We start from the raw sequence: 15,847 nt of genomic DNA, 5'->3' as shown, positions 1-15,847 counted from the left end.
AAAAGCATTGTCCCACAACAGACTGGAAATTTTTAAAAAATCCAAATAACCCTTCAACACAGATAAGTATGAGAAACACTGCTTTCACCACTGGGAAGGGTAAAGTACATGATGATGTCCCAACTGTTTTCAGAGAAGAAATCTGCTGAGACAGATATTGTCTGCACATCTAATCCTTCCAGAACAAGGACTAATCTTTCCCTCAGATTCATCATTACTTAAAAGTCTCTCTATTAATGCTGAGTTTTTAATCTGGCCAAGTTTAGAATATAGAGATTACAATCCTTGGGTAACCATCACAGCCTAAGTCTCAGGAACACATATATCCAGATGATATTAATGGTAAGGAATAAGAAAAAAAAAATCTGACAAATATTTATCAGAGAGAAAATATACTTTAAACTTAGTCTCCTAAAGATAAAAGCCATTCAAATGGAACAAGAAACTGAAACCTAAAAACAAACTAAATAAAATTTTTTTTTCCCCTAAAGTCATGGTATCTAAGGTGTGTGTGGGTAGAGGGTGGAGGAGGTGGAGGGCTGGCAAACCCTTTCACTGGGAATCCCAAAAGTATTCTTCTTTATCTGTATAGTTTACCATAGAGTCTAAGTGCTGTTTTAATTTTTTTAAGTGTGCACCATGGAAACAAAAGCTAGATTATGATTCTTTCCTAAAGACTGCTGTACTGTGCTTTCTATAACAATAATGCTATCTTGGGAAAAAACTAAATACATTTCAAAGTTGGCCGAGTACTAGCTCCAACTTCCATTCAATAAACACATAAGTGAGACAAACTACTTAGATAATTACAACTGAGAACAGTGATCTCAAATATATAAATAATGCATAGTCTTTTGCTGTCTAGATGAACACTCATCTGTGAGGATGGCTAGGTGTCTATTCTAAGATCATTTGTTGATTTTACTTCTAAATACCAACCATACTTCAAAATAAAATGACCCATACTTCATTTGATGTGCAGTTTATAAAAAAGGCATTACAAAACATGTGTAGGTCACTCAAATGCCTGAAATACTGAAAAAATTCTGGTTTACAAAGTTTACACTTGAGTTTAACTTTCAATAAGAAAATGACTGATACAGAGACTAACTATAAACTAGAAATAAAAAAGACTATCCAAACACCACATAATTAACTTCTTGGTCTTGATGCTCATGTAGGGAGATGAAAAAGAGAAAGAGCCATGAAAACCAGGCGAGATCTGAAAGAGAAGTGTATGCAGCATAATCCACTGGGACTCCAATCACATAAAGTCAGTTCATCCTGTAATCCACACAACTCAGCTTACCCTGAGCCACGGAAGTCCAGTCCAAGACTCAAACTACATTCAGAACTACAAGTATGGACTTTGTAAGGAAAATGTAATCTGAAGTGAGAGGAGATTCTATAAGACCTCTCTATCATTATTTAATCAACAGGCAAAACATACTACAAGAATCCAATAATTTCAGGTCAAAACAAAAGGCTTCCTGGGATCTCTCAAAGAAGTCTTTTTTTTTTTTCAACCAAGAAATCACTTTTTTTTTTTTTTTAAAAAAAACATATTTCATGAAAGCTGAGTTCCAAATGTATAGGAAAAAACTCTGGAAGCATTTATAAGGAAAAGAGAAAATGCTTTTAAAAACTAAAATGTTAAGTCTTCCCAAATCAGAGTAACTATAGTAAATTAACAGGATATCAGAAGTAACCACAAAAGGAAAGGGAACTGGAATGCCTTGCTTCACAGGATTCCGTGTGTGGTCTAAGAAGTTGAATGTTCTAGTCACGATAAGCCTGAAAAACTATTTTGAGAGTGAAACACAAGAGGTGATCTGAAAGATTTCAATAATTAGGACCACACAAAGGGAGAGTTTAAAAGAGAACAGTCAAACCAAGCTTAATTATAGTAGCAGACATTTATAAAGTATATTCTATAGCCAAGCACTATTCCAAATACTTTATATACACTAACATAAACTACTGGAAATACTTGATGGCCATGCTTTATAACCATATTCGCCCTGTTGTGTTTTTTTTTTTTTTCCCCTGCTTTTACAGAGTTCTTGGCAAGCTCCCAAATCCTGAACTGAAAGAAAACTGTTTTACTATAAATCCTCAAACACACCAATGTCACTGATTTTCAATCTCTTTATGACTTCAACAGTGTATTGCTCCACGATGTTTTACCTCATTACAATGTAACATTTAAAAAGTTGAACCAACTAAAAATAAGACATTACTACGCATCATAAAACTAAGAATCAAAATCATTGCCCTGTTAGGCTGAAATTCAGTTTGCATTCTACTATGTTAATTCAATCAATGTTCAAATATGAAGAATATAATCAGTGTTCTTATTACAAAATTCAACAGAAACACCACATGAAAAATAGTTACCTGAATTTGAATCTGGAAAAGACAAATAGCAAATATTGGTTTTCTGAAAAAGAAAACAAAAACTATATATGCTGACACATACACATCAATAAAAACAAACAAATACAGCAGTAAACTATACAGAGCAGTATTTTTACTTACTTCTTTATCAGTAAGTTTGGAATGCTGAGGATAAATTACCTAGAAGAAAAAGAGTTAGATTCTGTTACACAAATATATTGAATATATATTATAAACATTCATAGGTACTTTTAAAATAGTAATTGGCTATGATCAAATCATTTAAAGAAACAGTTCACAAATTTTAATTTAATGAAATATGGGAGAAGCTGTGAGAATTGAATAGGATTTATATTATGCAAAAAAAAATTTTTTTGAGTCAAAGTCATCTCTGAAAATTGTGAAATCTTGAGTTATCAAGAATAATTTACCAACTGAATTGCTACTAATTCAGTTTATTGAGTCTTTTCTTTGGAAGTCTAAGTCTAAAGAATATTTGATCAGCTGGTAGCAACTTGAAGAAATAATGATTTTAAATTGATTCCAAGAAGTAATACAAATCACTAACTACTTATTAAAAGAAAGATGAAAAGCAAAAAAAAAGTTTAACTATCTACAGTTCAAGAAATCTCAAGGGCCACCTTCCCCACCACAAAGCCTATCCTAATTCCCTTCAATTCCTTCAAATAATCTCAGCATTTTCCTCGACAGGTTGGTTTAGTGCCTGCAGTGACCACAGCCACCTTCTGAGGAAAACTGCCCCATAGCACCTACAGAGGAAGTAAGACTAGGCCAGCACAGCTCCTGTCAGAACCAGCACCAGCAAACACCAGAACCAAGGGCACCCACCCTACAGGCCAATCAACCAACTGCCTAGATGTGGCTGGGAGTGCAAATTCTGCCCCAAAGAATACCAGTGCTCAAGTGGACAAGTCTAGATTCTCTCAGGAATGTGAAGAAGAGATGAGATTAGGAGCAGGAGATTAGATAGTGGCAGATAATAAAAAGGAGAGAAAAAACGACACAAAGCAGCTAAATTACATTAATACTGGGTTGCTAACGTGGAGATCCATGACTTCCCACTTCTGAAAGAATCCATGCATTCTTCCACTCCCTAGAGCTGCCCAAGAGCCTGAAAATCTTCCATTTCCTGAAATAACATATAGTAATATCATATTATAAACTGCATTAAAGTGGTTTCATATATTTATTTCATTTATTTAGTTCTCACAATAACAGATAAGGCTAGCAGTGCTATCCCTAATTTACATATAAGAAAACTAAGGAAAGAAAAAAGATGAAGAGAACTAATATTTACTGAGCATCTTCTGGAGTTTTTAATTTTCACAACAACTCTATTGTTCTCATCTTTACAGAAGAGTGTACAAGTTCACAGTAGTTAATGCTCCCAAAATTTATTTACCTAGGAAGTGAAAGAGCTAGGACTTTGATTTAGGTCTGTCTGGTTCCAAAGTATACAAGCCACCATTCCTCACTCCACCCTTACTAGCAATCATTAACCTGTAATCGCAGCCCTCTTTCCCAGGATGTGGCATATAATTCTTTTCAACTCAGGGACATGGGGAGGGTCAACAGAGTTGGTATGTTACATGAACACCACCCACCATTCCTGGAATAGAGAAAGACAATAAAGTCAATATTCTCTCCACTTACTCTGCTTTGTATCCCATGTTCAGACCAACCTGACCTAACTTCTGACTCCACAATTTATGAAGGCATAAACCTGATCTGTTTTGTTCACCACTCTGTCTTTAGCCCAAGAACAGTTTCTGGTACATAGTAGTAAGAAAATAATTTCTTCAATCAGTGGATATACCCTCAAATTAGTTGAACAACTCAATATTTAATAATTCTTCAAGTGTATGCAATCTTCCTTGCTTCATCTTGAGACCATTTTACCTTGTTACCTTTAAAGCAGAGATGGCAAACTTATAAGCTATTTAACCATATTTTATGAAAATTCCATTACATCTAAGTTACCCTGGAGTTTGCTGGCCTAAAACACATTGGCAAGTTTAGTGGCCTATAATAGCTTAATCTTAGACTCTAAAGCCAGTTTTATGTGAATGTCCTTCAGATTTTTATTTTCTCAAGTTAAAATATCAACTCAAAAGCAAATATACAAAGTTTCATTTTCTGTTATATAAACACATCATAGTGGTTCCTTTGGACTTTGGCTTCCTAAGGTTTAAAATACTAGCATGACAATATAGGAAAAAATACCAGTATATTTTACCCATATAGATGAGTACCTTAAATATATATATAACATGTGTATGTGTATATATGGGGGTGTGCGTGTATATTTAAGGGGTTTAAATATGCTACACATGTTTAAGTAAGCTAAAAGAACTTAAAAACTATATAACCTATCAAGTCTACCTTTTAGAAACTCACTGAACTAGGCTGTCAAACATGAATAGCAGAATTTCATTTTAATGTACTGTTAGAACTGCTCAGTGTTCTATTTTGGAATAGATATGATATTCAAAAAGAAATAATGTGCATTTATATGCTACAGCTACTGAAATGGTCATACTGTACTTAAGATCAGAAAAATCAGAAAAATTCATACTTAATTTTAAAACTTCAACTAAGCTCCCTATTCAAAAAAAAGAAGAAAGAAAAGTTAACCATTGCCAAGTATTTCAAACTGCACAAATTGCCAGTTACTAGAATTATTATCTATGTACATTCTTTACCCTGTTATAAGTTTGGGCAATCACTGTTAGTTTTGTTTGGTCAGTTAGCTCCTGATACCTATACAGGAATTAATCAACTGTGGATTGGCTCTAGTACCTGGAGACGCCTCTGGCTTGAGGTTTCCTCTCTCCACAGCTCAAGTCCAGGCATCTCTGTCCCCCAGGCCACTGGCATTCCTGGGAGGCATCAAAGGGGGACAGAGAGCATCAACTAATGTCACTCTGGTTCTGTTACCTATGTTAAGATCTCCCATATTACAAACAAATAGGGGAGAGGGGGCCAGATAATATGCCAGGAGAAAACTAAGTTTTATTTGAAATAATTATTAAGGCCTAAAAATGATGACACAGCATAAATATTTCCCATCATGATATGATGGGGAAAAAATGTGCCTCAGAAAAATATTAACATATATACTGGAAAATAGTATTACAAAATGTTTTAAATGGGGCTCTTCTCTTCAAAGGTGTGTCTCTCTGCCACTTTCTTGCCCTTGCATAACCTCACATTCTCACTTTAGTGTGAAAATAATCACAGTCCCAGGAGGAGGAAAATTAGGAATATGAACTAATTTACTGCTGGTATCACCTGAAGAAGGGGAAAATGCATGCTTGCCATGCACCCTGGCTGCGTGTGCCTACCTGGTGCCATGTAATTTGATGTCTGTCCCCACGCACGACCCTGCCTAGTGAACCAGGCTTGACAGAGACTACATTTCCTCAGAAAACACCTGCCCTGATCACCTACATAAACATTAACTCACATACAAACAACATCATATCCTTAAAGGGAGGGTGAATTCTAAACACAAAGAGAATTAAGCCTTCAGTGACTAGACAATAATGTATACTGCAAACTGAACGTGGAAATTGTTTACAGGCAAAAAACAAATATACATTTTCAACCGATAATATCTCCTGTAATTTTTTTCCATTGGCTGAAAAGTATTTTAGGATATACTAAATACAATATAATATCTCTTTCAAAAGGTTTTTTAATATGAAAATTAAAACAATGACACTCCAGTAGCAATAAGTACACCTAACACCCAGATGTTGATTGCTAAACACCATTCTTCAATAAAAATAATCAGGGCTCCTTGGAGAGGTGGCTGTTTACAGGGTTGGGGTAGGAAAAATATAAGATGAGGCTGGACCATCTTGGGACACCAGAAAGAAAGGAAGTGCTAAAAAAAAAAAAAAGAAAAGAAAAAAGGTAAGGGCATGTCTAAAGGACACAGGAATACTCAAAACTGGAACAATGTGATCAACAAAATAAACAACAATAATGCTAGATTATAACCCAAAGAATGAAATGAGTATTTGTGAGTCCACACTGATACAGATAGATAGATAGATAGATAGATAGATAGATAGACAGACAGATAGATAGAAAGAAGAGAAGGGGCAATTTTTCTTTACATAAGAATTCCAGCTAATAAATGTAGAAGAATAAGGAAAACAAAATCACTACTAGAATACCAGAGTAATAATAAATTCTGTAGGAAAGATCCACTTTTGGATGCTGAAATTAACAAACAAAGTTTCAGAAACAAGATACTTCATAGTCTGAGTATCTCCAACAAAGTAAATATTTACCATTAAAAGAGAAAAAGAGTAAATTTACACAGATAAACCTGGCAGCAATCATATTAACCAAGTGATCAAAATTAAAATTGCCAATAATATTATCATGTATCAAGAAGAGCACATCTTGTCTGGAGTAGTCTTCCCAATAATGCATAAACTCAGACTAATCATAAGAACACAACAGAAAAACTCAAACTGAGAGATTATTTCAAAATATCTGACCAGTATTCTTCCAAAGTGTCATGGTCATGAAACATAAGAAAAGATTGAGGAACTTCCACAGACTGGAGAGGGCTATGGCAATATAACACCTGCCTGCACTGTAGGAATGTAAGTTAGATCCTGAAACAAAGGACATAAGTAGAAAAACTAGTGAAATTGAATAAATCCTGTTGTCTAGTAAATAGTATCATATCAATGTTATATTCTTACTTTTGATAATTGTACTGTATTTGTATAAAATGTTAACTTTAGAGGAAACTGACTTACTTTTTTAACTCTATATAAGTCTAAAATTATCTCAGGATAAGGTTTTTAAAAAAGTAACACCTATACTTCATATCAAACAAAAAGAAATCCAAAGTGGATCAAAGACCCAAGTGTAAAAGCTAGAACTATAAAACTCTAGGAAGAAAACACAGGAATAAATCTTTATGACTGCAGTTTAGGCAATGGTTTCTTAGCAATTACCAAGCACAAGCAACTATAAATAAATTGAACTTCACCAAAATTTATAACTTCTGTGCTTCAAAGAACACTACCAAGAAAGTGAAGACAAACCACAGAATAGAAAAGTTTTTTTGCAAATCATATATCTGATAAGGGTCTAGAGAACAAGATATATAAAGAACTCTTATAATTCAACAATAAAAAGTCAATTAACCCAATTTTTAAATGAGAAAAGAACGTGATTAGACATTTCTCAAAAAAAGATACAAAAAAGACCAATAAGTACATGAAAAGACACCCAACATTAGTCATTAGAGAAATAATTAAATTGGGGAAATGCAAATAAAATCACAATAAGATACTACCTCATACCACTAGGACGGCTGTAATCAAAAAGACAGATGATGTGCTGGCAAGAATATGGAGAAATTAGAAACCTCATACATTACTGATGAAAACGTGAAAATATAGTCACACGGGAAAAACGGGAAATCCATTTAGTAGTTTCTCAAAAAATTAAACATAGAGTTTCCACATGACCCAGCAATTTCACTTTCAGGTATATATCCAAAGGTGAAAACATACATTCACACAGAAACCTATACATGAACATTCACAGAAGCATTACTCATCAAAGCCAAAAAGTGTAAACAATCCAAATTTCCATCAAATGATGAACGGATAAACAAAATGTGATGTATCCACACAGTGATATAAAATTCACTCATAAAAAGGAATGAAGTACTGATACATACTACAACACAGATGAACCTTAAAAGCATTCTACTAAATGAAAAAAAGCCAAACACAGAAGGGCACATGCTGTATGATTCCATTCATGTGAGATATACAGAAAAAGATAATCCATAGAGACAAAGTAGATTAGTGGTTGCCAGGGACTGGAGGGGAAAGGGAAATGGGTCATGACTGAAAAGAGGATATAAGGGAAATTTGGGGGTAGTAATAATATTGTTTCTTGATCTCCATGGTTGTGACATGGTATATTCACTTTATGAAAATTCACCAAAAATACAGACTTAACGATTTGTGCACTTCCCTGTATGTATGTTACATTTCAATAAAAATGTTTAGATATTTTAAAAGGTGGAAAAATGACCTAAAATCCCAGTATCAGTATCCTCAAGTCCAGCCTGCTCTAAGTTAAATTATGCTACCAGAAAACTTAATCAGTTTGAACATGGAGTGGACAGTAAACCATATCTCTCAAAAAAAAAAAAAAGAGTAAAGTTTAGACAGTTTTCCATGTTTCACACCATTTATCATAGAAAATACAAAAACATAAAGTACTTGCGGAATGACTAACTGGACAGAAGAATGTCCCAGATTATCTCCAGATTGCAATTATATAATTTCACAACCGAATCAGAGATTAGTAACACCAAAGAAGCCTTTGTAGAATCTGGGAGCCGAAGAAGCTCAAGAGGTCACTGAGGTTTTAAATCTCAAATCATAGAACTATTTCAAACTACTATGAGGTGCTACTATCTCTCAAGGAAATTTATTAGCACCCTACAAATCCTCCTATTATAATATTCACTGTTTAATGGCCTACTTTCCATGCTAGATTGTAAACTCATTGAAGGAAGGGATGACCAAGGCTTTATCTCCAGAACATACTGTCTGGATATGGTAGTTGCCCAACAATTATTTGCTGAATAGATGCTTCAATGAGACAGTATAGCAACCTACAATTACATATAATACCTGTTTCAGTTCAAACAATCAACTTGCTGAAGATCAAACACTGAGGCCATAGGTCATGCAAAAAAGGGAAAGAAACAAAGAAAACCTGTCATAAAGTTGCCTTTTTCTTTCTTCAGAAAAAATAAACAGAAACTTTGTTAAGATAAAGAAGACTGTGGGGACTACTCCAGGCTCCACCCTGCTAGGGGATAAAGGGGAATAAACAGGCAGTGACTCAAATAAAACAAAAGTGGGAAAGAAAGGCAAGTCAGTTCTGCTAACTGCTCTTTGAAAAATGGTGCAAGAGTTTGCTTTCAACCAAGAACAGATCTTTATCTTCAATGTGCTGAGAAGAGAAAAAAAAATTGGGAGTGGGTGAGCAGTAATCAAATGATTATAAATTGTCCTGCTTTTTATAGATAATTCAACTGGACTGAAATTCTTTTCAGCAAAGAGGTAGAATACAAACTGTATGTACATACAAATAGACTATGTCATAGACTATCAGCAAAATGAAATCTAATAAACTTGATTTCCAGGAAATGCTTTAAATTTAAAACCTGTTTATACAGGTTTAGCTTGAATGATTCACATCTAAAGCTGTGCATTTTAAAAAATCAATTTAAGGCAAAATAATAGGAGTGAAGGAATAGCCAAAATAGTCCCACATTGATTACTGAATATGTGAGGACACTAATTATAAAAAGGGAATAACATATTGGGCATGCATCAAATGACAGACACTAAACATTTGCTTTACCTCGCTTAATACCTCAATAATACTCTCAGGGTATTATGTGCCCATTTTATAGTTGAGGAAAATGAGACTCAGAATTGAAGAAATTGGCCAAAAATCAGATAATCAGCAGATGTTCAAAACCCCAAAGCCTGTGTTCTTTTCACTAAACAGAAATTCTGTCCAGAAAGTTGTAAGGTCATAGCCTTCAAAAGGAGGAAAGCCACGAATGATTCCTCGATTCTTATAAAACTGGGGGCTACAGAGTTTCATGAGAAGACCTCAAATTATAGAAACGTCCCCTCCTATGATGTTCTAAAAGTTCTATGAGTTCACAGGTTTTAAAGGCCCTCAAAAAATCAGAACACCTCTAAGGATATGTGTACAGGTGGCAAATAACTCTGCACATTGCAGAAAAAAGAAAGGAAACTGCAAAGTATCCAAATTAAGGAAAATGAATAAATGAATCATGGTCCATTATATTCATGAAGAGTCTTTAATGATTTGGCAAATTGTTTATGAGAATGTTTATCAATAAAAGCAGACTCTTAACAGTAGACCTGTTGGGGAACTGCTGCCCAGCCTATGCTTTGGAAATGTCCCCTCCTTCCTTTGCATGGGTGAACCTAAGTGGCCACTACTGTTATTGAAACACTGTTTCCTGATCACAGCTGACTGAACAAAAGTGAGCATCTGACCCATGTGAAACCATTCAGATACTCCAGTATTTGAATAAAGTTTATACCTGGTTCCAGAACACAAAAGCAGAGTTTGGCTGAAATCAGTACCATGGTGACCCAAAGTCAAGCAAAATGGGGGAGCAGAAACTAAGACCCTTACAGAGGAAACAAGCCTCAGCATGGAGAATGGAATAGACATGCAAAGAGAAGCATTGACAAAAGACCACACAGCTCTACGGAGACAAAGACAAAAGCCTGGGGCTTTCCAAATCCCATGAGGTTCAACCCTGCTTCCTGCAGCTGGGTTCCAAAAGACTCCTTACAATCAGTCTCTCTTAATCTATTTGAGTGGATTTCTGTTCCTAACAAATTAATCTTTGACAGATATGAAATGATATAAAGAAAAAAATTAACAAAAATGCCAAATATTAATCTCTTTAGTATAATTGTGAGTGATGTTTTCTAGTGTTTCTAATTTTGTTTCTTGCCAAGTTTTCAACAATGAGCATATTATTACTCAATCAGGAAAAAAAAAAGCTTGAATAAATGAGGCAATTCGGGACTCAGGTAATTAAGTCTTTACCATATAATCAGGTAATTTCAGAGCTGGAAGTAACATAGAGTATATAACATCCAGGGGATTTCAAACCTTGTTCCAGAGGACAGTTGGTGTCACTGTCTTGATGCTAGGACACTTCAGGGGAAAAGAAAAGCTGAGCACACCTCCTGTAGTGAACATCTTTTGAGATCTCTTCCCAGCTCAAAAGACTCCCTTCCTTGTCCCCTTCTTTTAGGACAGGGTCCCCAAGGGAAATTTTATGCAACAATGACCACTCCTCCAACCACCCAGGTCTTCGGCTGACTGCAGAAGAGTAAGAATGTGCCCCACACCAGGCCTGAGTAATCTCCTCTAGTATTTGGAATGAAAGTGACATTCACTTTCTTCCTTGAAGTGGCTGAAAAGGGCAACTTCACCATAAGGATCACAAAGAGGAAATCCGTTTGAAGGGAAGTGTGAAGCATGAACAAATCCATAATACAAGAGCATAAACAAGAGGCTTCCCTGGTTCTGGGTTCCAGTCATTTTCTGAAGTCCCTCTATGTCTGTACCTTGGCTATGTTGAAATACATCTGTGGCCTTACAGCAAGTTCACCTCTTCTGTGAGCTATAGCTTAGTTTCTGTTGTCTTGCAATCAAATATATCCACACAGGTCCCGTTTCAACCAGATCAGCCACTGAGGTACCACATGTGATTTTCATTTATACAGGAAAAAAGTTCCCCTACTTAAAAAAAGTACTGATTCTAATACTTCAACTTCGTTTTACTAGTAAGAAAACTTAGGTCCAAAGGCCTCATCTTCACAAAAGTTAGGGGTTCTCTCCACTGAAAATGAGAAAGATAATTTTAATGCTTCCCAAATACAGACTTCAATAGGTCTTAATGAGTCTCAGGCACTGTTTCAAATGCTTCATCAACATTAACTTACCTCTCACAACAATGCCATGATATAGATACTGTTATCCTGTCACAGAGGAGTGTGAGGCTCAGATGAGCTAAGTAGCGAAGATTCAAGCCAGGGCAGGCAGTCCAGCTCTGGAGTTCAAGCTCTTCATCAATATTTATTCTATCTCTTTAGTGGGGATTTAAGCTTAAATAAGTGGCATTGTTTATGCATTTGTTTAAAATTTGCAAATACTACTTTGTCATGGCAGAACAGACTTCTTTAAGTCTTTCTCAAGCCTAAGACTCAAGGATTGCCTTTCTATTAACACAGGTTGGTTGTAGGATATACTGTCCAAACTTACTTTGTACCTATTCCTTAATTAATTTCCCTTCTGAATCCCTATGGTTGTGTATTATAGGAAGTAGGTCTACAGCTACTATGTCATTTCTCCAACACAATTCTACACTCACCTTCTTGTCCCATTAAAACTCCTCCTGTCCATTTTTGGCCTAAATATGGCCATAATATAAAAGTGAAATGTATTTTCAACTATTTTGTTATATTAGTTATTAATCTGCATTCCTTTTTCTTCATTTTAAAAGTGGCAAGGTCCAATATTCTACATTTCTCAGGAAAACAAAACAAAATTAAGTTGTTTGCCTTTTATTTAATGTGCTTATCTTTCTCTGGATCTTTTATTAGGAAATCTTCCCCACCCTCAACCTATACCTTCTAAAATCAGCAATTCTTAGTCTGAGGACAATGGAACAGAAGGTCCATAAATGACCCCTAGATAGTCCACAGAAGTATATTTATGAGTTTGTATTAGCATTTTCTTAATGGAGAAAGTTCATGGAGTTTATCACATTTTTAAAAGGTCCAGAATGTAAAAAAGTTAAGAACTACAGACCTAAAGAAAACTCTGTGCAGTAGCATATACTATGGTAAATGAAGTTCAAATTAAGTCCTTTGGTGATTTACACTTTTATAGCACCTTAATTAAGCTAAGCATTGTTTATTTGGTCAGAAAAATATACTCACATTATAAAGAATGCCCAAATGGTAAGAGTCCAAAAGGATCCCCCTTAGCTATTTAAAAATGCAATCAACTACAATAACCCAACCATACATATTCTGGTTAAATTGTATTTTGCTACACATGTAACTTCAGGCTAATATGTCAATGTAAACGATTGATGGCTTAAAAATCTCTTCCTCATACGTCTTTGGGAACTGCTGTTTCTACCTCAAGATAAAGTACTGTTCATGTATCCACTCATTCTATCAAGTATTTACTGAACATCACTAAGTGACAGGCACTGCATTTGGCCCTATCTGCTAGTGTGATTAATTCTTGGTTCTCCTCTAAATTGTAGTCTCAATCTACAAATATAAGATAGAGCATCTTTTTCATATCTTTATGCCCAGCAATCAGCATAATGCCTAGATCTTAATGGAAACTCAATGTGTATTATCTGTGTAATGATAAAACACAGAGAAGACAGACTGAATACACACTTAGCATTAAGAAACTCCCCCTGGCCAATTTTTGTAGTTAACCTATGCCGCAAAAGTCAGAATGAGATGGTTCATTAAAATCTATCACCACTATCAGAACAAAACAATCTTCTAAACATACATCCTTCTGATGTTTTTCTTGGACACACAAAGACAAGCAATCTCTTACGCTACAAAAGGGGCCCTAAATAATGTCAAGAATAGTTAAAATTACAAGGCCTTTCAATAAGGCGTTATAAAATGGAAAACTTGACAGATTCACAAGCAAACGATTTTCTTTATGTTCATCTTGACATTAGCTTTCAGGCCGTTTCAGTTGCAGAATCAAGAAATAACAGAAATGAGGAACAAAAGGACAAGGAGAAAACCTCTGCTGACATAAGCATATCTGCTCAGGCTGAGTGGAATGCTCTGAGTTACTGCTAATGACCAAAACAATCTTAAAAAGTTGGTTGTGTGACGTTTGGCTATTATAGTTCACCATATGTCAGGGGCATTGTTTGCTTCTTGAAAATGTCCCAAGCACACTGCCTGCAGTCTTCTCCGCGTGCCGCTAACCATTCTAGTTATTCCCGTGACACCCAGTTAAAAAAAAAAAAAAAGAAAGAAAGAAAAAGAAAGAAAGAAATTAAGAAAGGAAAAAAAAGAAAACACGACCATCAACAAGTATTTAGGAGGGGCCTAGAGAGAACTTTTCACCCCTAGCCACAGCCCACGATCCTCCCACAGGAACTGCCTCTGGACCGCAGCCTCGCGGCGAACGGGTGGTCGGCCACGCCCGGATGCGCAGAGGCCGGGGTCCAGGCCGGCCGGCCCGCGGGCCGCACGCTGTGCTGGGGCCGCGTTGGCGCGGGGACCGGGACAGGGCGCGGGGACAAGGTGTGGCCGGGCCTCACCTCCACGGCTTGGCCCAGCTCCAGATCGAAGCCCACCACACACACGCAGTGCAGCCAGGCCGAAAAGCCGTCCCAGCGCAGCAGGCCCCGGCCGCGGCCGTCGTCCTCTTCATCGTCCTCCGGGGTGGCTCCCGCCGCCACCACGGCCGGCGCCTCGCGCTTTTCGTCCGCTGCCACCGCCTGGTCCAACGGCCCGCGGGAGCCGGGCCCCGAGCCTGCCAGGCCCCGCAAAGCCATCCGCCTCCCCCCTGCTGTTCGCGCCGCCTCCACCGCGGACCGCGCCGCAGAGCGCGCTCGGCTCCGCGCAGGCGCAGCCGCCGCTGCCGCAGCCGCGGGAGAAGGACTCGGCCGGGGCGGGGCCGCAGCCCACGTGACCCTGGGAGCCCGGCTCAGCGCGGGGCCCGGGTACTACTGCGCAGACGTGAGGATGTCGCGAGGGCACGTGACTGGGATTGTGAAGCCGGCCCTGGCCGCCTATCTTAAATCTCTTCAGGATTGAAACAGTGGATCCTGGAACTCTGCTTCGCAGTCCAACGACCAAGGAATGAATTATTCTTGGAATGACACTTCGTAAATATAAGGTATTATTAAATTGTTAAAACATAATGTAACAGTGGTTAATATTTATTGAACACTCACTCTGTGCCATATTATGTGCCAAGCAAGTACTTTAGAAATATTACTTCACTGACTCTTAATATCATGGCTAGTAAGACATCATTATTTATTTATTTTTAGATAAGCTGGGGTTCTGAGAAGTTACATGACGAGTCAAACAAGTATTAAAACTCTGATGTCAGCTTACAGGTCTCCCGGGCAGTCGACTGACTGAGAGATCTGTGCCTTCATTCAGTTGTTCCCTCTCCAACAAGCTCCCGCCTACCTTTCTTGGCTTGGTTGCCTGTGATTCACTCAACACTTACCCAACATATCCAGACCTTCCTGGATCACCAGTGTAGCCTCCTCAACAACCTGTGGCTCACTTCCTCTTAAAGTCTCAGGGAGCTTTCTGTTCTCGGAGATCAGCATTGGCTAGGCACCCAGGAAGCACCGGGTCTATTGAATTGTTACTGATTATTAGTCCAGCATGATACTGCTGACTAGGATTTATTCAGCAGCTACTATGCTGAATGTAAACTGCACAGTGAAAGTAAATGAGAAACACACAATAATATCCCAGTAGAAAAGTGGGTAAAAGAGTGGATAATAATTCACAGTAAATGTATTTTTTTAAACAGAATAGTATTCATGCTTTTACACATATTATCTTAGCTAATTCTCCCAACAACCCAAAAGATAGGTCCTATTATTATTCTGATTTTACAGGTAAGGACCAGAGGCTCCATAGGTGACAATGATGTCACAGCCAGTAGGTGGCAAAACAAAGATTTAACCCAGATCTCTCTCACTGAACCCTAGCTCCTAAGCATTTTTCTGCACTGCTCAGTCAGATCTCCATTTGACAAGCATTGTTCTGTCCACAGCCAT

The 15,847-nt window shown here is 37.2% G+C and overlaps 1 protein-coding gene and 1 long non-coding RNA gene across 4 annotated transcripts in view; one reads left to right on the top strand and one right to left on the bottom strand.

Moving 5' to 3' along the window:
* Positions 1-14,656, bottom strand: part of DENND6A (DENN domain containing 6A) — a 45,330-nt gene extending 30,674 nt beyond the window's left edge. For 2 of the 3 annotated variants that reach the window (XM_074344615.1, XM_074344616.1), the window contains exons 1-3: positions 14,360-14,656; positions 2,539-2,577; positions 2,398-2,440 (exon numbers count right to left, since the gene is read on the bottom strand). In XM_074344615.1, coding sequence (XP_074200716.1) covers positions 2,398-2,440; positions 2,539-2,577; positions 14,360-14,596 — 319 coding nt within the window. In that variant the 5' untranslated portion in view covers positions 14,597-14,656. The remainder of the gene's footprint in view (positions 1-2,397; positions 2,441-2,538; positions 2,578-14,359) is intronic. The other variant, XM_074344617.1, reaches the window with a different exon arrangement.
* LOC123612271 (uncharacterized) overlaps positions 14,605-15,847 on the top strand; it is a 35,923-nt gene continuing 34,680 nt past the window's right edge. The window contains exon 1 of the long non-coding RNA XR_006719490.2: positions 14,605-14,940. This is a non-coding gene — a long non-coding RNA (uncharacterized LOC123612271). The remainder of the gene's footprint in view (positions 14,941-15,847) is intronic.

Source organism: Camelus bactrianus, chromosome 17 (genome assembly GCF_048773025.1).
Source record: "Camelus bactrianus isolate YW-2024 breed Bactrian camel chromosome 17, ASM4877302v1, whole genome shotgun sequence".
Classification (NCBI taxonomy): Eukaryota; Metazoa; Chordata; class Mammalia; order Artiodactyla; family Camelidae; genus Camelus; species Camelus bactrianus.
The sequence above is the reverse complement of the archived record's forward strand: the minus strand, read 5'-3'. Positions and strand labels throughout refer to the sequence as shown.